The sequence below is a fragment of the Dermacentor variabilis genome, unplaced genomic scaffold (assembly GCF_050947875.1).
Source record: "Dermacentor variabilis isolate Ectoservices unplaced genomic scaffold, ASM5094787v1 scaffold_14, whole genome shotgun sequence".
In the NCBI taxonomy this organism is placed as follows: domain Eukaryota; kingdom Metazoa; phylum Arthropoda; class Arachnida; order Ixodida; family Ixodidae; genus Dermacentor; species Dermacentor variabilis.
Window position 1 is genome coordinate 6,995,536 of NW_027460302.1, and position 20,929 is coordinate 7,016,464.

The 20,929-nt window shown below is 45.3% G+C and overlaps 1 protein-coding gene across 5 annotated transcripts in view; it reads left to right on the forward strand.

Moving 5' to 3' along the window:
• Positions 1-20,532, forward strand: part of LOC142567838 (nischarin-like) — a 191,586-nt gene extending 171,054 nt beyond the window's left edge. For all 5 annotated transcript variants that reach the window (XM_075677991.1, XM_075677987.1, XM_075677989.1 and 2 more), the window contains 2 exons: positions 9,640-9,800; positions 17,498-20,532. In XM_075677991.1, coding sequence (XP_075534106.1) covers positions 9,640-9,800; positions 17,498-18,388 — 1,052 coding nt within the window. In that variant the 3' untranslated portion in view covers positions 18,389-20,532. The remainder of the gene's footprint in view (positions 1-9,639; positions 9,801-17,497) is intronic.
• Positions 20,533-20,929: the final 397 nt, after the last annotated feature.

The following is a 20,929-nucleotide window of genomic DNA, read 5'->3' on the forward strand; positions in this document are numbered from 1 at the left end:
TCAGCCGCCACTGAGCCGGCGCTCTGATTGCCACCGCACAGGGGTGGCATTGGAGGAGGAGCGAAGAAAGCAAAGCTCGCGTCGTGTGTGAGAGTTGGCACCAGAAGCGCGCTCAGCTAGAGCAGTGCGCTGGCCCCGGCTACGGAGCTGGTTATGGCGAGGGACAACGGTGCCGCGAAACGCAGGAACGGGCCCCAAAGAGCTACGCTTTAAAAAAAGATTCGTTATGCCCATTGTGAGGAAATTTTAGCTTCGTTAAAATGATGTTCTTAATACATGGGCATCTATTGTAATTTCAAAGGGAATCACGATTGCTTTGCTATTTCAATTAGTTTGTTATATCCAGTGACAGAAGACGATGGGGAACGATAAATTTAACCAAGAATAAGATTTTTACGATTATGTGCAAAGAAAGTTGCTCAGCCCTGATCCAAATAGCCTCACAGGAACTAACATTTATTGAAAGGTCATGCCTGCAGGTGTAAGTGACGTCCGGAGCAATGAAAATGGCAGCACCTCCATGACTATCAGATTAACTATGACAGTATTCAGAATTGTAAGATGGAAAACCATATTAAGTTAAAATCATTGTTAGAAAGCCAGGTCTCAGAAATACAAATAAACGAGGGAGTGATCAAGAATGGTGATAAAGTTACTAATGCCATCATGATTCCTCCTAAGGCTTCGAGCGTTAAAATGGATCAGTGAACGATTGTTACTCGAAAGTTGATACTTAGATCTTTCCTGGGACATCAAAGACATGACAGATTAAGGTGTGCAGGCGCACGGAAAAGATGAATAAAAGATGGTTAGGTGAAAATGCGCAGGTCAGCCTCATATGAAATGCGGAATACTTTGCTGTCACTCTTCTTACTAGCTTTAACGAGGCAATTATCTGTCCACAGAAACTGCCAGTTATCTTTCTTTAGGGCGAGTGCCTTCGCTAAAAGCCTCATGTTGTTGGGAATTAAATGGTCATTTACAAAGACTGGAGCTGGGGGTGGAACGGAGCCTGAGAAACCAATTTGGTTGGTTTGTAGGCTGGCCTTTCGTGCTTTGTGCAGGAATTCGTTTTTCTTGTCACGGCAGCAGAAGCGGGCAATTATGTTTTTTTTCGCCAGACTTCGTAGCCACGTGATGTACGGTGTCTAGGTCATAGGGCGAAACAGGACATTCAATCACGTCACCCATTAACTTGAGAATTGCGGCACAGTCCTCCCCATAGGTGGACGGGACACCCTTAATCTCGACATAATTAGTTCGAGAAGACTGTTAGAAATGCGCAATTTTTTTTTCAAGCTCGTTATTGTGTGCTTTCAGGGCTTTCTTCGCTGCAAGCAGCTTGTCCTGTTTCGTCGTCAATTCATTGAAGATGTCGCTCAGGTGCTCGACACTCACCCTGAGGGTAATATGCTGGATCAAGCCCTTGCTGGACAGTGGATCCTTGATTTTCGATGCTAGGTCGGTTACCAAGGTCTCCATCTTTGCATTGAACAATGATTAAAGCATATAAATTTTTTCGCTAGTTCTACGTTTGACGGCATCCTTTAGCGCAAGCCAATAGAACTAGGCAGCAAGAAAGTATAACTGGGCAGCAGTTGCGGCTCGAATAAAATGTTGGAGTCGTGTACAAAGATCGTATAACCAACCTGGGAACTGATTACAGGAGAATGAGACGCTGTTCAGACCGCCGCAACTGCTACTGTCAAATGAAGACTGGTGCCTTGCAGCGGTTCTTTATAGTTTGTCCCGGGAGCTAGACCACACAGACGCAGCTGGTTGTGACGCGCCCCACACTAGGTGGTGCTGTGCAGTTGATATGGGCGCACGTGAAGATGGCCACGAAAGCATGCAGAAGTCAGCCTGGGAATAGATTGCAGGAGAATTAGACGCTGTTCAGACCGCCGCAACATCCACTGCAAAAAAAAAAAAAAAAAGAAGTGCAATGCGAGTGCCAACATGAATGAGTGCACAGATTGTGAACAAACAATGTCACTTGGAAGGGAATTGCAAAGCTCTACTGTTGAAGAAAAAAGAGTATTTTAGTATGTTACAATGCGAAAAAAAAAATTGTCTGGTACATTTCGCATTGTTAGTTCTACTTGAGTGATGTCCAGAGGGCACCAAGTAGAGGGATTTTGTTAAGTTTATGAGGTCATGGTAAAGATAAAGAAACTTGAAACATGCCAACTTCCTCCGGACAACAAGTGTAAGTGTTCGTAGGCCTCCTTGGGTGCAAAGCGCAGCTACACTGTCGTACCTTGAATATTTTGTGTATATGAATCGGAGTACCTTGTTTTAAATTTTTTCTAATGCCAAGTTTAAATATTTTTGATGCGGGTTCTCTACTATGCTGCCATACTCTAACATGGGCCTAAGCTGAATCTTATAAGCAGTTAATTTCACCAGGGTGGGGGCTGTCGCTAGTTTTCTACATAAAGAGCCGAGTTGTCTGAAGGCGTGTGTGCAGATGTTATTGATATGCAAGTCCCATTTCAATGATCTTGTTATCGTTACACGAAAATACTTGACTGAATCAACTCGTTCCACAGAAGTATTCATGTATTCATTAATTTATATGTGAAATTTAAGTTCATGTTACGTAATACATTGAAACGTTGTCTGTTCGACCGTTTTAACAGTTGTGTAAATTATGCAGTCGTCCACAAAAAGCCTTATTGTAATCCCTGGTTCTACACATGTATAGATGTTAATATACACCAGAAACAGAGCTGGCCTCAGAACCGATCCCTGTGACACATTAGAAAGAACATCAAGAGGGTCTGATTCAGCATTATTTATGCAAACTGGGCCTGATTCGAGGGATATGCTTAAATCCATGAAATAATGTTGTAGTTAATACCAATTGATTTGAGTTTGAATATTAGCAAAGTATGTAGAACACAGTCAAAAGCCTTTGAGAAATTGATACAAATTGCGTCAGCTTGCACTCTTGGATCGATTATGGTAGCGAAGTCATGTATAATTTCTAAAAGTTGAGTAACAGTTTAAAGCCCTTGCCTGAAGCTGTGCTGTCTGAAGTATAATAGGTTATTTTCCAGATTAGTCACCATAGCCTTATTTATTCTATGTTCCATTAGTTTGCAACATGTGCTGGTTAGGGATATTGGCCTGTATGTGTCTAGAAGCTGCTTGTTTCCACCTTTGCGAATTGGCACGACCCTTGCACACAACCACTCCGTGGGAAGCACGGCCATTTCAAGTGACACACTGAAAATTTCGTGCAGGGAGCTGCTGACCTGTGTATCGCTTGAGGAAAGTGCTTGATAAATTATCAGGGCCAGAAGATTTTCTAACGTCTTTTTGTAGCAGCAAGTATGCTGGACTCTGTTATCAAGATATTGGGCATGGATGATTCGTACTCTGGCAAGGGCATATTAGTGACATGAGCATGGGAAAAGACCGAATGAAAATATGTATTGAATGAGTTAGCGATAGTGTGCGCATCCTCAACCTCTACACTATCAATTTCCAATTTGCCTGGAGCACTTTCCGGCTTTGATAGATACTGCCAAAATTTCTGAGACTGATTTGTCATGAACTCAATTAAGGTATTAGAAAAGAGGTTATCTCTCGGGCTTCTTAAACTTTCTTTTAGGTCTCGCGAAAGCTGATTAATCATAGTGGAATTATGTTTTTTTTTTTGCACATCCTTTGTAGCCTTCTTTTCAGGTGTATGATAGTTCTTGCAACCCATAGCCTTTTCTGCTTGGTAGGAATAAAATTATTTTCACAATGTGAAATCCCACCTTTTAATTTTAACCATAGGTTGTTGGCATTTGATGTGTTGTCATCAAAATCATCTTGCATAATTTCTAAAAAATCAACACTTTCATCATTTGCTCTTTTGTAATCCTTAACCATAATTCTGGTGTCAGTACAAGGGTGCCCTGCACCCATGACAAGATTGTCAACCGTCAATAAAATCATTTTATGGTTGGATATACCCTCTTCTATGCCAACCTCGGGGGTTAAAGATGCGAAGACAAGGAGTAGCACTGAGCACGCTTGCCCTTGAACGCATGTTGGCTGGTGCACGAGTTGAGCTAGCGAGAAACTCTGCATGATATCAGAAAGGTCACAACTTTTGACTTTTTTATTGCCAATTAACAAGTTATCCCAATCGATTCCTCCCAGGTTAACGTCTCCAGCTTGAATTAACTTCGTTCTTTGGTTGATGCAGTTATGCAGGAAGTTGTACAGTTCTACAAGGTAGCTGTCCGGAGGACCTGGACATCTGTAGACACCGTCGATTCATAAAGTAACATCATTGACCTTTATTGTATACCATGCGCTCTCATGATCAGCAGTGCCAGTTTCTCTGTGAAAAGACAAATGCTGCTTAAAATCAATGGCAATTCCTCCACCACGATCGTCCCAATCTGTGCGTAAAAATGCATAGGATGGAGGAACCACTTCAGAATCGTGGATATCAGAGTTCTGTCTCTGTAATAATGATTACATCTGGGCTGCACAACAGCAGCAGTTCTCCAAATTTTTCAAGTTTATTGACAGTGATTCTCACATTAAAGCACAATAACGTCAGTGATGCAGTATTTGTATTGGTCGTTCATTGGAAGTGCTAGCATTGAGCTTTGAGTGTAGTAATAGGGTCGGCCATATTGTTCTAATCGCTATCCCAGACATACAGGTCCTCATTAGTCCTCACTTTGTCAAAAAGCAGTGTGACTTTATCGCTGTTATCCCGACTACCTGCTGAGGCTTTCCATAGCTTCCCACATTTTTCAGGAATGTCTGCAGAAAAATCTTCAGAAATTTAAATTTTCTTTCCTTTCAGTTTGAAACAATTGTGAAGAACTGTCATTTTTTGTCTGCAAAGTCCTAAAAGTGTAGTATGATTGGTCGATCTCAACCTGTCTTACTAAAGCCAATTTGGTGCACAGGTTCCACAGTGCACCAAATGTACGCCTAGATTATTATGCAATATATCTTTTGTTATGAGCGATTCCAATGCTGCAGAATTTTTCTTTAACGGGCTCTTTCACGCCATATATGACAAGGTTATTGCATCAGCTGCTATTTTCCAAGTCATCCATTTTTCTAGTCATTTCGGCAACTTCGCCGTGCATGGCGTGCACAGTTGCTTCACACTCGTCAACTGTCTCGTGACATTGCTCGAGTGACGAGAGGGTCGTTTCAATTTGTGAAAGACTCTGCTGCACATTTGGCAAACCGGATTCTAAGGCCAGGTGTGAAGTTCGAATTTCAGTTACAGTGCGCAATATTTCATCTAATTTATCGGGGCCAGGATATTGCTGTAGGTCACCACTCAGCTGCAATAGCCTGAGAATAATGTGAAATGATTCCAAACTACAAAGCAGTACGTACTGTGGGCTTGGCAGCACTACTAGACAGACATCATTGCTTTTAACGCAGGCACAAGAACGCCATTTGTTACCAACCTGTACGAAGTAAGTCGTAGTTCTTTGGGCAGTGCCACCAAGCCCACTGAGTCGCGCGTGACTGCTGGGCTTTCTTTTGAGCTGGTCCACCGATGTTCCAGGGGTCGCTGGTAAGCCAAAAGAACGATCCAGGTGTGACTCAGCTGGTACGGAATTAACGTGACGTGAGCACATCGGTATCAATGTCGGCGATATGCCCAGTGCAGCAGGAATGGATTGTTGCATGATCGACGCCGTCGCCTTTGTCGAGACAGAAAAGGAACCAGTGCTGCATCCGCATAAGCCCTGTTGGATCTGTACAAAGAACAGCACAAAGTAGGTCATAGTGCTCCGGGCAGTACCACCAAGCCCACTGAAAAAATATTCATTTGCTCGTGCGTTCGCACTCGACCCAGTTCCTCTGACAGCGGTTGGCCTCCCGAACGTTGGCGTCCGACCCAAGCCAATGCGTCTTTGCTCCGCCTCTCAGCTCCATCTCTCCCGCTGACGTGGTCTCTGCTCCATTTGTAGGCTGCTTTAGCCACACGTTATTTGCAAATTCACTGCGTGCTCTTCTATGGTGTTCCTAGATCCATTGTTTTCATCTTTATTTATTCGCTATGTCACGAGCGCACGTGCAGCAAGGTGTCATCCTGTAGGAAACGGTGCACATGCTTCCATATTTTGAACGTGCGTCACTGTCGTTTTCGATGTGTTGCTAGGTCAGCACATAAATGAATAGCCCAAATGAACAAGCAAGCAAACGAAGAAACAAATATTTTCTTTGCCGAGTCTGTATACCAACCATTGGCTATCAACCATCGACCACTGACCAACTACGAAAACGGGCAACAGGAGCAAAGAAAGCTCTTCACTTTAAAAAAATACTTTCACAGGGTGTCTACCAACCGGGAAAACCGGGAATTCTCAGGGAACTTGAACAGTCTGGAAAAACTCAGGGAAAACTCAGGGAATTTGTGCTTCTATCAGGGAAAATTAGCTGTAACTTTATTGAAAGGGAACGAAAGTCGTGTTAATGCTGGCTCCAGAAAAAGAGGAATCGCAACGAATCGTCATTGACGCCGTGTCATCGGCACGATGTATTGCCAGAGTAGTTAACGACCGATTTTCCAGACGCTTTTTCGGACATGCCCGATAATTTTCACGGCTTTACGGCACCACCACGTACTCCATATAGTCAATGTATATTGCCCTGACTGCAGGTCTGAAATGGCATTAATCAGAGCCGCCACCGCCGCCATGTTGATTATCTCGCCGCCTCGAACTGGCACGCAGATCCGCCGGCAGACGTTAGGCCTAGCTGCTTCTACGTTCGCTGTTAAGCTTCTTGCCGTGTGGTGCCGTGTTTTTTATTGAAAGAATTCGCCGCTGTCAGCAATGGCACCAACACCAGGTTTGTAATCTTCGCCATTGGCCTCGATGCTCGCAGAGCACAGCGCGTTGCGTAATGCCGGTCTCCGAAAGTTCGCTTCGCTTCAGTACAGCTGTGTTAGGCGGTGAAGCTTAACAAGCGTAGGAAGGGGCAATTGTCACGGGACACAGTATGTATTCCATAATTATACACGCGTGCTCCCCCATCTCCTGTCACAGTGCGAGCACTGATATGCCTAATAAGTGTACTGGCAGGCCTTAAAAGCTTTTTCGGACGTGCCTGTGGCAATTTTAGCCCTTAGGGGCAGTTAAAGTCATGCATTCATTGTTTTCGGACTGCCCGATTTTTCGGATGTTTTTGTGGCCCCTAGTGAGTCCGAAAAATCGGACGTGGACTGTGCAACTGACCAAGAGGATGCTTCAAATGATCCATTTGGTGAAAGCGGGGCAGAAGGAGGATGAGAACAGAAAGGATCGACGCACTGAGGAATTTACAGGAAAGGAAGCGTGCCGCTACCTTTTTGAAGGAGCTTGAGCTCAAAAAACGAAGTGTTGGCTGACGCCGAGATACAGGTGTCCCTCATCCAAACCAAAATAAACTCTTTAAAGCAGTGAAACCCAACACTGAGATGTCGTGTACGGGCTGAGAGTATGTCAGGACAGTTGATGTTGACTTGCCGGCTGCTGAGAGAGAATCTTAGTTGTGACAAAGTTCAGGCTTCATACCGATGAGCTTGCTATCAGTTGATAGAAATAGCTCATGTTCAAAAATATTTACTTACGTATGCATCTCCTTTTCATTCGTATTTGAAAATGTTCGACTCAATTTGGAATGGCTTTTACCATTTTTTTTGCTGCGCATTTTACTAACATCTTCCTTCTGTTTTCTTTTTGAATAAAATAGATATTACTCCTTACTATTCAAACTGGATCAAGTCATTTTTTTTTTCAATATGCTTACTAGAGTGACAGCATCGGGCAACATGGTGTCAGCCTGTCTTAACATAAAACAAAGTTCTGGCTCATTCTGGGAATTTAGCAAAAGTGCTCAGGGAATTTGGAAATGTCAGCTTGGTAGACGCCCTGTTTCAGCAATTCTGTAGTCTGTATACTTTTGCTCACAGGTGTACTTTGCTGTGTGTGCACTCCACTGGCTGTGCTTGCATTGTTCGGGTTTCCTTGGCCCTTCAGGGAAGTCCTTCCCACCATCACACTCACTCTAGTAGATGACGCCGTGTGCTCTTTCTTAGTTGCAAGGGGAGGGAGGAGATCTCGTCATGGCAAATAGTGCCCAAGAATTGCTTTGCAAAATGCTAAGTCAACATCCTTGGCAGCAGCACAGAGTTCAATACACACTTAGGCTTTTCAGCCGCCTGTATAGATTTGAACCTGGTGCCCCAAACACATCACTTCTCTCATTCAGCCTGATGAGGGTCACAGGATTTTGGCAGGCCTCACCTTTTCCTCCAAATTTAGCAATTGTCTGATGCTGTTGAGTCAATATAAGTGTGTATTCTAGTGTGAATAATTTCTTTCGGTAACCAATTTTCTTTATCATGTTGCAATAACGCTAAAAAAGCAAAACATTGCCAAGACCTTGAGTAAAGAAATTCTCTTTATTGGCCAGACTTGTGCCCATGAAGGCAAGCAATACTCAAAGGAGAATGATAGCAGCAAGCTCAATCATTGGTCATCGAATCTGAACGTGCAGGTCAAGTCTACCTGCTGTATTTACGCATCTATCGCCATTCATTCAAGAGTATTTGCTGTTATGTGTGTATATCTGAGAATGACACTATTCGTGTCACTATCTGACTAGACAGGACTTTTTCACCATGGTATAAGCAACAAAATTCAGATACAGTGACATAAGCTTGCACTAAGCAATAACTTGATAACAGGTATACTAATCCAGTGAAATTTTGTCAATGAGAAATTGTAAAACAATGTACATGTGACAACATACAATAATAATGTAGCTAAACACCACCTTACATACTGTTCTGGTGTAGACTAAGCAGTTGTGACGGATGGAACACCAGTCACCAAATATGTTGAGGAGGCCTGGCTGGTGGAAAAATTAGATTGGCACCTTTTCTCAATTTTCTAGCCTCCCCATGCATAAAACAGCATCAGATTGATCTACCTCCACATGTAGACTGCATGCCAGTGGCATCCTGTTCGGGCATAATCCATTCTATGTAATTACGCTTTGCGTTCCTTGAATTCTTCATCCACAGAGCAATCCACTGTGGCAGAGTAGTGGCTCTGGCCTTGCACTGCAAACCCAAGGGTGTGGGATCAAATCCTGACTATGGCAGCCACATTTCAATGGGGGCAAAATGCAATAACACCTGTGTAATGTGTATTGGGTGCACAATAAAGAACCCCAGGTTGTCAAAAGTTATCCGGAGTCCCCCACTATGCCATGTCTCATAAGCATACCATGATTTTGGCACATGAAACCCCAGAATTTAATTTTAAATTATGCACAAAGCTTAGCATTCATTGGCTACCCTGATGGCTAGCAGGCAACAGCAGGAATGCAAGAAGTATGAGCAGTTGTTTTTAAAGCAGTTCGTAGCATTTCAAGGTTGCAAAAGTGCAATAATTCTGCATTGAACGCTGGTTCTACGGGCCACAGTGTTCCTTGCACAGTGTCGGGAAATAGTAGCACTAGTAGTTGCTTTAAGGACGAGGAGGAGGAATGAAATGAAGGATATCATAAGTTCCTCCAGTGGGAACTTGAACTGTTGTGGTGCTGATATGTGTGACAATTAGAAGAACGCCTTTCTCACATGTGGCATGGCGTTGGCGCAAGTAGAAGGCGGTGCCCCCGAGCTGAGTGGGCCACTCATGGACAAACGGCCAGACGCAGCAGCAGACGAATTCCGGAAGCAGGTGGCCACAATGCGGACCCTTGGGGGCACTGACTGGCTACGACTGTTCAACCGCATGAGCCAGCAGCAACAGACGACACAGCAGGTGAGCAAGCTTATTTATATATGTAATGTAATATGTGTGGGCCTTTAGGAGAAGATGATCTAGAGAATATAATTATGTGCGCTGACAATGAGAAGGTCTATGCTATGACACTCCTTACTGCGCTGCCTATGCTTGTCCATGCCTGAAACAAAGTAAACAAGCAGAAACAATAACCGATTCTTTCCTCCCACAAACTAAGTCAGATGAGCACAGTCACGTTCCTCTTCAGGTACGAGAAGCGTTGGGTGACTTGGACTTCGCAGACCATGCAAGTGTCGACAGCTGCGCTGTGGTATGCGATGCTGTCGCGGATGACATCATTGGCCAAGTAATTGGCAATGACCACTCGGTGGAACATGACAGTGATGCAGATGAGGCAAAGGAAGCACCGGCGCAGCCTTTGTCATTGTAGGTGATGCAAGGAGTGAATCACGTGTTGTTGTTCTTCAGTTTTGAAGAGGATGAGGAAGATGTTCTCAAATTCACTCGGGCTTTTGAAGATAAGCTTACAGTGATTGCTTTCAGAGAAAGAAAAGAAAATTATCACATATTTCTTTCATAAGTAAAAGGTGATGGTTATGTGTGTCTGCTCCTTTCATTATGAAATATAGCTTTCTGTTTATCACTTTTGTTATTTCCAATTACGTTTAATTCGAATTTGGTGAGCGTCCCCATGAAATTCAGATTAACCATTTTGCTGTAGTTTAGCTCGTACACTACTGGGAGCTTTTGACAAACTAATGGGCTATGGTAAAGTGAGAATGTAGCATGATTCATAAACTTCTGCACTTACGAGTTAATGGCGTCATGTGCGAGCTTTCTTGCTTTGAGCTGGATGACTTCGGCATGCATAGATAGACAATGACTGGTTGAGACATGTACGGGCAAAGTATGCCATGTCCACCTTGATTGCTGGGTAATGGCCACGCTTGAGCTAATAAAATGCTTTACAAGCAGCTGCTGCTTAAAGATCCAATCACGGTGCCTCTTTCGTCTTCGAATTGTTGACTCGCTCAATTTGAGATGAATTTGAGGTAATTCACAACAAGCTTCCTGTGTTGCTGATGACGAGTTAACTCGTGAACTTTCCACAATTTTGCACGTGTGTACATGCACAGTTTTTGTAATTGCTAAAAATATACCGAATAACTGTCACTATTTTATTTTACAAGACCAGTAAAAATGCAATGGGCATTCCCGGTATCATACTTTTTAGAAAAAATGGGCACGAGATATGCAGTACTAAAAAAAATTCTGCGCTTTTGAAAATTCGTTCGAAATTTGTCATGGAAGTTTTAAGGGAATTTCCTGTCTTCGGTCAATAGGAAGCATTTGAAGCATGATGAAGGCCCGGTTGTGATCGTGACTGGCAGTTCATTGTGAGCCCAGCCATGCCACAATGCATTGCTGACAGATGCGCAGTCAGCTTCTCAGCACTCGATCATCCTGACGACCAACACTGTCAGTACCAGGAGCTGCCAGTCTGTACACATGTAATGAAGCAGACATGCCTCGTGTTTTCGCTAGAAGCTTGACGACGACCCGTGCTGTGATTGCGAGAGAGCTCGGGCTGTTGGCTACTGCTAGACTAATTACAACGTTTAATTAAATCTCATTACATTTGGTGAAGGCTGCTAGAATCCCTCAAGTCACCTTGAAGCTCCGCACTCATATGTTGCCCACCAGCACTGCGACTAGTGCACCGACTGAACCCATGGCTGCCCCTGTCATTTGCGCCGGTGTCCTCCATTAGCGCAACTTGGCCATCTTAAGTGGGACTGGTGAACATGACGTTGAGGACTGGCTTTCCTCCTATGAACGTGTAAGCGCTCACAGTAAGTGGGGTGACCAGGAAAAACTGAATAACGTCATATGGTAGCTTGCTGACTTCGCAGACCTGTGGCTTAAAAATCGTGAATCTGACAACTCGAGTTGGTCTGCATTCAAGATGCGTTTCACTGAAGTGTTCAGCTGCCCCACTGCCTGCAAGCTACACTCCAAACAGAGTCTGTGCCAGCAAGCACAGCAGCTGGGCGAGACTTTTCCCAGCTATACTGAAGATGTATGGGATCTCTGCAGCCATGTTAATGCAACAATGACGGAAGATGAGAGGATCAGACATATTCTGAAGGGTATTGTGGACGATGCATTTCAAATACAGCTGTGAAGATTCCAACCAACCAGTGTCATTCTCTTCAATCTGTGTTCAGAGTTTTGACGAATTGCGCCGCCAATGTAACATCACCTGCCAAAACATCCCACAGGCTGACTCCGTCTCGGCCATTACATTTGCCGATGGCCATGCCAATCCTTCTGCTCTCCTACTTCAGCTGAAAGATTTCATTCAAGAGGAAGTGGCCCGCCAGGTATCGCCGCTCCCTCATAGCCAGGAGCCTGCCCCAACACCGACTCCAGCAGTGCAACAAGCCATCCGTGCCCAGATATCTTGTGCACTTCCCCCGTTCACCCACTAGCTTCTGTGATGGCATCGCTCTCCTGTGCCGATTACCCATTTCGGGTCGCACCTTCGCCACTCAACTATGGCGCCGCGACAGCAAGGCCACACCCACCGTCATATTCCATCCCACCACAAATGCACCGGGTTTCCCTTGCTCCCGTTCCTCGGCAGTCACCCCAGCTTCTTCGTCAAGCCGATACGTGGTGGACGGCAGGCAACAGTCCTATTTGCATTGCCTATGGAATTGCTGGTAACATTGCGCACTTCTGTCGTCGTAACATGTCCGCTAACCGAGGTGCCTTCGACTAGTTTTGCTATGTGCCACAGCATACCACCAAGATTCTTTGCCAAGATGCCACTGACTCACCACTGAGACCCTTTGATCTTGACCGCGGTTCAGACAGTCGCCGCCTTCTCCACGTCGATGGTCGCTGTCACCTATGCGTCGTTGGTGGCCTATTGCCGAGGGAAACTGATTAGTGCAGTTCTGGAGGCAAGAACTGCAAGCTCATTGAACTTTCCAAGACCTCATAATTTTCACCACAGAATATCTTGACGTTATGTTAAGGGAGCATCCGCACAGGCGCTTGTGAATAGAGGGGCCGCCGTTTCCGTCATCCGTGAAAATTTTTGTCGCAAGCTGAGAAAAGTCACAACTTCTCTATCTGGCATGGCACTCTGCACTGCTGATGCACAACGCATTCATCCTACAGCTGTATGCACTGCCCATCTAGTCATCCAAGATGTTTTGTACAACATCAAATTTCTTGTGTTGCCATCCTGCTCTCATGATCTCATCGTTGGGTGGGACTTCCTGTCACATCATAGTGCCATCATCAATTGCTCTCATGTGCAAGTGGTTCTTTCGCTGCTATGTGACTGGCCATCGTTCGGCGCCAACCGCAGTGTTTGCAAGGTCTTCGTTGATGCTCATACTGATCTACCTCGGGGGACATCGGTGCTTTGACCCTGTTCTGTGCTGCTGTGCCAGACTCAGCTGTGGCGTGTACACCATCTGACATGCCTGCTCACCTCAAGGACTTATTTCTCCTGTTTGCTGTCCTCATTGTTAGGTCTGAATCTGTTTTGATACCCACATGTAATCTGCACTGGTATCCAATGGTGAGACCTTAAGATTTGTGCAAGCTGCCACATGTATTGAAGACCTTGACGTTCACGGTGGCGCCAGCCATTTAAAACTGGGCGCCATAACTTCCATCTAATGAACATCACCTTCAGCAGTTTTTGACTGCACCATCGCTGCAGACCTTTCGCCGTCTCATCACATCCAACTTCTTACTCTCCTTAACAAGTTTGTTTGTTTCTTCGTTCGACTGCAACCAGCTATCCTTGGGGCACACAGGTGTCCCTCGTACCATCGACACCAGTTCCCTTGCTTCCTTGTGACATCTTCAAGGGGTGTGCAGTAGCGCGATTAAAAGACAGGACAAAAGAAGACGCTGTGTGTGTTCCTGTGTGTCTTCTTTTGTCCCATCTTTTAATTGCGCTGCAGTACACCCGTTGAAGATGCATTACCAACAAGCCCACATTGCAATTCTTGTGACAGTGTGCATGTCCTGTTTTCACAGAATAGCACCAAGTTATCACTGGAAAACATGCTGCAGTGTGGCATCATTCAGCCTTCTCAAAGCCCTTGGTCATCACATATCACTCTAGTGCACAAAGAAAGATGGCTTCACCCGATTTTGTATCAATTATCGCTTGAACAGGATTATTCGAAAAGGCGTTTACCCACTCCCTCGAATCGACAACACTCTTGATTGTCTGCAAGGTGTCGAACACTTCTTGTCTTTACATCTCTGCTCTGGCTATTGGCAGGTCCCCATGGCTGAAGCTGACCACCCAAAGATGGCTTTCATCACTCCCAATGGTCTTTACAAGTTTTAACGTTATGCCATTCGGGCTCTGCAATACGCCCGCTACCTTCGAGCGCTGCCATCATTTGTGGACAAAAGTGGAAGACTTGTTTATGTTGCCTGGATGACGTAGTGCTTTTCTAAAAGGATTTTCAGACACAGGTCGTCCATCTGCATGACATCCTAACCTGTCTCACTTCAGCTGGCCTGCAGCTCAATCTTAAGAAGTGCCATTTCGCTGCCAGAAAATTAACTGTCTTGGGTTGCATTGTCTTCAAAGATGGCATCCTTCCCAATACCAACAAGCTTTGCACAGTCGCCAAGTTTCGAAGGCCCTGTGAAGTTTTGTAGGCCTGTGCTCTTATTTTCAACGCTTCGTCTGGAACTTCGCCTTTATCATTGCACCCTTGACGAAGCCGCTGTTGCTGTTAGCAAAGGCATTTCCGCATAGTCATCAGCATGCGATGAAGCCTTTGAAAAGTTACGCGGGTTGCTGACTTCACTGCATATTGTTCGGCATTACGATCCAACTGCACAGACAGAGGTCCACACCAACACCAGTGGTGTCAGCCTTGGTGTGGTCTTGGCCCAATGGAAAGCCATGAATGAAGAGTACGTAGAATACCTTGTGGCTGATTCGAGCCGTACTCTTAAGACAGTTGGCTTGAATTACATGGTTACAGAGAAAGAATACTTAGCCATTATTTGGGCATTGGGCAAGTTTCATCCTTACTTCTACAGTCGTCCTTTCAACATCATCACTGACCATCATGCTCTTTGTTGGCTCTCCTCCTTGAAAGACCTGGTAAGCCGCCTCAGCTGCTGGGCACTTCGCCTGCAGGATTATAACATTCGTGTCTTATACTACTCTGGTCGAAAGCATTCCAGCGCTGATGCGCTTTTCTGATTTCTGATGACACCTTATGTGGCTTCTCTTTTCGTTCCCTCTACGACCTCAGACCCTCCACTGCTGACTGCCATTGATATGCCCTCAGAGTAGTGCGAGGACCCATCACTTGCCCTGCTGCTCAGCTACCTTTCCATTCTATCAGTCGTTCCTTCAACGTGGATGCTACGCCATTAAGCAGCCTACCTTGCCATGCGAGACAACACTCTGTACTACCACAATTATATGCCTGACAGTCAGGAATGGCTTCTGGCTATCCCTCGTCACATGCGCTCCAATATCTGCACATACTTCCATACTTCCAAGCCGACCCTCAAAGCGCCTAAAAATGTTCACAAGGCTGCGTTAATGATACTACTGGCATGGAATGTTCTGGCTAGTCCAGCAGTACGTTTGACCATGCACTGCCTGCCAACAAAGAAAGACCCCTCCACAGTGTCCTCTTGGCCCACTACAGCTGCTACCGTGTCCTACTCGACCGTTTGACCGTTTCGGCATCAACCTCTATTGCCTGCTCTCTTACAGCGGATGTGGAAGCTGCTGGATTACTGTTGGTGTTGACCACCTGACTCGCTACGCCGAGACCGTGACCCTTCCTGCTGCGACTGCACGCAACATTGCAATGTTCATTCTTCGTAACATCGTCCTTTGCCCCGTGCTCCTCGAGAACTACTCAACGATAGGGGTTATGTCTTCTTGTCAGAAGAAGTACAATCCCTCCATCACGAGTGCAAGGTCATACACCGGAAATCGACCACATATCACCCGCAAACGAATAGTCTCATGGAGTGGTTCAACCGAACACTCGGAGACATGTTGAGGACGTAGGTCTCACCCGACCACACCAATCGGGACATCATACTCCTGTTCAATACGTTTGCGTATAACACCGCAAAGCAAGCGATCACCGGTTTTTCACCTTTTTTTCTCTTGTACGGATGTGAGCCTTCGTGTCCACTGGATACTGTCTTGCCTTGCAGACCTGATGCCTCTGAGTGCACTACAATTTAAGAAGTTGCCCAATATACTGAAGATTGGTGCCAGCTGGCTCGTTCACTGACCAGTGAGGATCAGGGAATTCAGAAGACATGATAGTCATCAGGCTGTGCCCACTTTCCCCGCTGGTTCCCTTCTTTGGCTACGGATACCGCCTCACACCCCTGGCCTTTCTTCTTAACTAGTTGTTCAGTACTACGGTCTGTTCCATATCATCAATGCCACCTTACCTGTGAACTATATTGTGGAGCCTGTCACACCATCGCTGGAACTTTATTGTTGGGGTCGTGAGACAGTGCATGTTAGACGGCTAAAGCCATATTGCAACCCCCTCATCTTGTCTGTTCCCCAAGTCACCAGCGTGGCTCCATTTCACACCCGCGGCCAATGTAATGAAGCAGACGTGCTTAGTGTACACGTGCTTAGCTCGAAGACGACGACTTGTGCTGTGATTGCAAGAGAGCTCAGGCTGTTCGCTGCTGCTAGGCTGCTGCTAGACTGCTGCTAGACTGCTGCTAGACTAATTACCACCTGTAAATAAATCTCATTACACATGCAACATTTTTAGTCCTACCATGTACTTTATTAGAAAGCTGCGGTAGTTGCCTATCTAAAATGGCTACCAATATGGGTAGAGGTGTACTGTGAATTTGCTGGTGTTGAATATAATGTTATCACAGATTACTGTATAACAAGGCAAATTACAAACAAATGAACGATGAATTTGAGGTTTTCTTTCAGAAAGCATTTCTTCCATCATTTACAAACAGGTCTGTTGAAGTAAGTTGGAATTCATTTAGAAATATTATGTCACTTCTATTAGATAAATATGTGCCACTAGTCGCTATATCTAATGACAAACATAACCCATGGTTTACTAAATTGCTTAGATCACTCAGAAATTAAATAAAGGTTATACGCTTCTGCTAAACGGCTATCATGTTTCTGGTCATGGTCTAAATATAAAGATTGTTTAAAATCTTATAATCTTGCAATATCTGAAGCGAAAAAAGAAGTATTTTTCCACCGATCTGCCCTCACTTTTACGCACTAACCCTAGAAAGTTTTGGCTAGCTACCTCTCCTGATTGTGGCAGTAATACTGTTACATTACATAACGCTGACAATGTCATTGATGACAATTTGGCCATCTTGACGTGAGTCAAGCTTGGACAGGGAACATTCTGAAAAGTCGCAACTGTCCCGCTAAATTTGCGACAGTTGGTATCCCTAATTGCTGCGGTGGTGCCCACCGCATGCATGTGCAAAGGGGCTAGATCCATAGGCACAGCAATCGTGGTGGTGCATAGTGGTTGAGCTCATTGCGGTTTGAAGCATGAAAACAAACAAACGTGTTATTTTGTCATGGACCTAAATGTAATGCAAAGTGCCTGAAGCAACTCGCATTATGCTTGTACCTTTAAAAAATACTAATGATGCCACATGATTTTTTCATGCAGCTGAACCCTGTACAGCCAGCACAGTCATTGCCAGCAGCGCCGAGTGGCTCAGACTGCGAGAAGCCCATTGGGGAACTCGCCCTTCCAGACTGGCTTCTACGGACCGGTCTTCAGCAGCCAAGCTTCCAGGACCAGTTACAGGCTCAGGCCAAGGGCCTTGCTCCGGAATGGGTTGCCTGGTGCACACGGGTTGAGGCACCAACTGTGGCTACGACTGTGGTCTGCATCGTGGCCAACTGCACCGGCTTGAATCTGCTCGAGCTGGAGCAAGTGCAAGGCAGCAGCGGAGCAGTGGTGCCACAGTTTGGACAGTGCACAACCATTGCACCCTCACGGATAGAGCGTCTTCTCAGGGGCCCACACCGGAGCTACATCGAGCTGAGGACAGAGTTACAGTCTAGGGCTAGTGGTACGCTCCTGCTGCCTGCTACAGCCGAGGAGGCGGATGATCTGATGCGCAAGTTTGCTGCCACGTTTGGCCTGGAGTGCCGAGACAAGTTTGCCCCGGCGCACGTGGAGTGTGTGGCTGCAGGTGCAATGTCAGCTGCCGATGTTCGGTATTGTGGACGCATGCTCTCGAATGGTGCTGATGCAGGAATGATACATTATGTGCTTGTGGTGCGCAAAGAGATAGTGGTGGTGGTCGAGGACACGTTCGGCGTAGTGCAGCCATTTCGAGTGGAGCAGACGTGGAATGTCGCCCTGCCTGTGGTGGACGTGCAGCTTCCCGAGCACTGGCCAGCCTCCGTGGCCTCCGTGGACGAGTTCAGAAAGTGTGGCTTCGGCGTGAGGATCAGCTTTGAAGGAGGGCAGCAGTTTGAGGCACGGTTCCAAGTGAGAGATTCGCGCAGCCAGTTCCTCGAGGCTTTTCTGGCTGCCAGGAACTCTTGACAGCGGTGTACAAACACTTCATGTCATCGGACTTGCACCTTGCAGCTTCCACATGCCGTAGCTTCTCTGCCACAAACAGTGCAGTTAGCCAGAACTAAAGTGCGTTCGAGTTTGTACCTTGTGCATGCCTTGCGGAAATGTGATTAGAACTGGAAGGATATTACCATTGATTCCTACACTTGCTGTGTGCCTTTGACAAGCCATCCAGCACAATGTTGATGTTTTCATGGCAGGCTTCTGTGATTGAGCAGTAGGAGCTTTCTTTTTTCTTTTTTTATGTGTGTTTCATGTGTGTTCACATATTTGCATTTAAACAAAAATCTCAGCCATCCTGTAGCAGTACCTGGACGTGATACCCCATTGCCATTCTGTGTATCCGCGCTTTCGTATTCATGCATGTGTCTATCATGAGAAGCTACAGAAGCAGTTAGCAGATTCTTGAAGAGCATGTTGTTGAGAGTTTATGCATAAGCTGAAGAATTGCTACAAGCCATGGGCATAGAACTTGTGCTAGAATTTACCCCCACAGTGCATGTGGTGGAGGCCAAAGGCAAGCACAGCTGACTGATGCTAGTCCTGTCATTTTTATCAGCAATGAAGTTTGTGATTGTTGTCTTTGCCTGGTGTCTAAGTAACAGCACGTGTTAAGGGACGAAGTAAAGCATTGGGCTAGTGCTCAGAGTTTCATGTCTTTTGTCTGGTTCTCTGTGTTTGTTGGCAGTTGAATGTCTAGCTTTGTCACCTAATATTGTCGGAAGGCAGTGGCAAAACTTAACTGTGGCAACTCAAGTTGTACCGCATACAAAATGAGCATGTTGCAAATTGTTAAGCAATGTGTGCGTGATAAGTGCAATTATGTGTGTGAAGTGCAAGTCTGTAATGACTGTATTGCAAGAGCATTTTTCCCCCCATATTGTGTCCACCTGTTCCCCTTGGTTTTGCACTCTAGCTGTTGTGCCCTCAGCCCTCATCAAGTTCACATCTTCAGTGGAACACGACAGCCGAGACTGAGGAACAGCAGTGCACGTAGGCCCTATGACTTGTCCAGGGTGCTTGCCGTGTCTGTCGTGGCTACACGGTAGTGCTGTTTGGGTGGCGAAGTTATGAAGTGACCCAACTGAAGATGTGCTTGTTTCATACGATGGAGAACAAATGAAATTGCGTGGGAACTCTGAATTACATTGACAAACTTGGCCGTGTGTCAGTGCTATAAAGCAGGATTTTCAGCACTTGTGTGAAAGTGAAATGTATGTGCAGGCTGGGATCCCTCTCCTTTTCTTGGTGACCTGAGCACAAGGGTTTGCCTTGCCCACTGGCTGGACCATTTTGCGTGTGTGTCGTGTTCAGGTCAACAAGACCTTGTATTGCAGGTGACAAGGGTAGATAGAGTTCAACAGAGCCGCTTGCTACCTGCACTACTAGTGGCACAAAATTTTGGACAGGATTATATCCATTTATTCTGTTAGCTTAAAAATAGAGGGGTTGGAATGCCAAAATTTTTAATTGAATACGAATATTCGGGAAAAAAAAAGCTTTGAATATCACATTGGGATACTTGATCATTTCCACTTTCTAAAGAAAGTAGGATATTAAGATGACATGGGAGTCCCTTTCACTTATTTGCTAGAGTTGTAAGAATAATAAATATTTTCCAATGGTCGGTAGAGTATTATGCTAATTGATATTCCGTTTGGTTCGAATTTCAGTATTCTGGATATTTGGAGTAATTAGAAACAAGTGAATAATATTGAAATGTAAAATCAACAGTTTCAGTCTCGGTAGGCAAGTCTTGTTGAAGTTAACATGGCTCGTGACCAAGGCAAGCCAAAGACAAAATTTTTTTATGGTTGCAGACTGATATTTTGGACCTGCTTGATAATTCGAATATTCCTGCAGCGCTGTACCCGTTGCACTGGCTTAGTGGCTACGACATTGCACTGCTAAGTGCAAGGTCACAGGTTCAACTCCAGGTCGTGCTGGCCACATTTTGTTGGGGACGAAATACCAAAACGTTCATGTACTTTTAGACTTCAGTACACAATAAAGAACTCCAAGCAGTCAAAATTAACATGGAGTTCCCCACAACAGCATGCCTCATAATCGTATCTTGGTTTTGACAAATAAAACTCCTTAATCTTTTTTTTTTTTTTGCCACCTTTTTATTGAAATAATGCATAACTGAAACTGAAGTTTCAAATGCCACATGGAGTCCAGCTCCCCACGGCTGCTTTTAAATAGTACTTCCTGGATCTCTCTGCTTGCCATGTCTATCGAGAGCCAAAGGACATTACGCATAATTGCATGCCGTGGTTACTTAGTGGCTATGGTGTTGGGCTGCTAAGCACAAGGTCGCGGGATCAAATGCCGGCCACGGCGGCCACATTTAATTAGGGGCGAAATGTGAAAACATCTGGTGTACTTAGATTTCATCATCATCATCAGCCTATTTTATGTCCACTGCAGGATGAAGGCATCTCCCTGCGATCTCCAATTACCCCTGTCCTGCGCCAACCGATTCCAACTAGCACCTATGAATTTAAT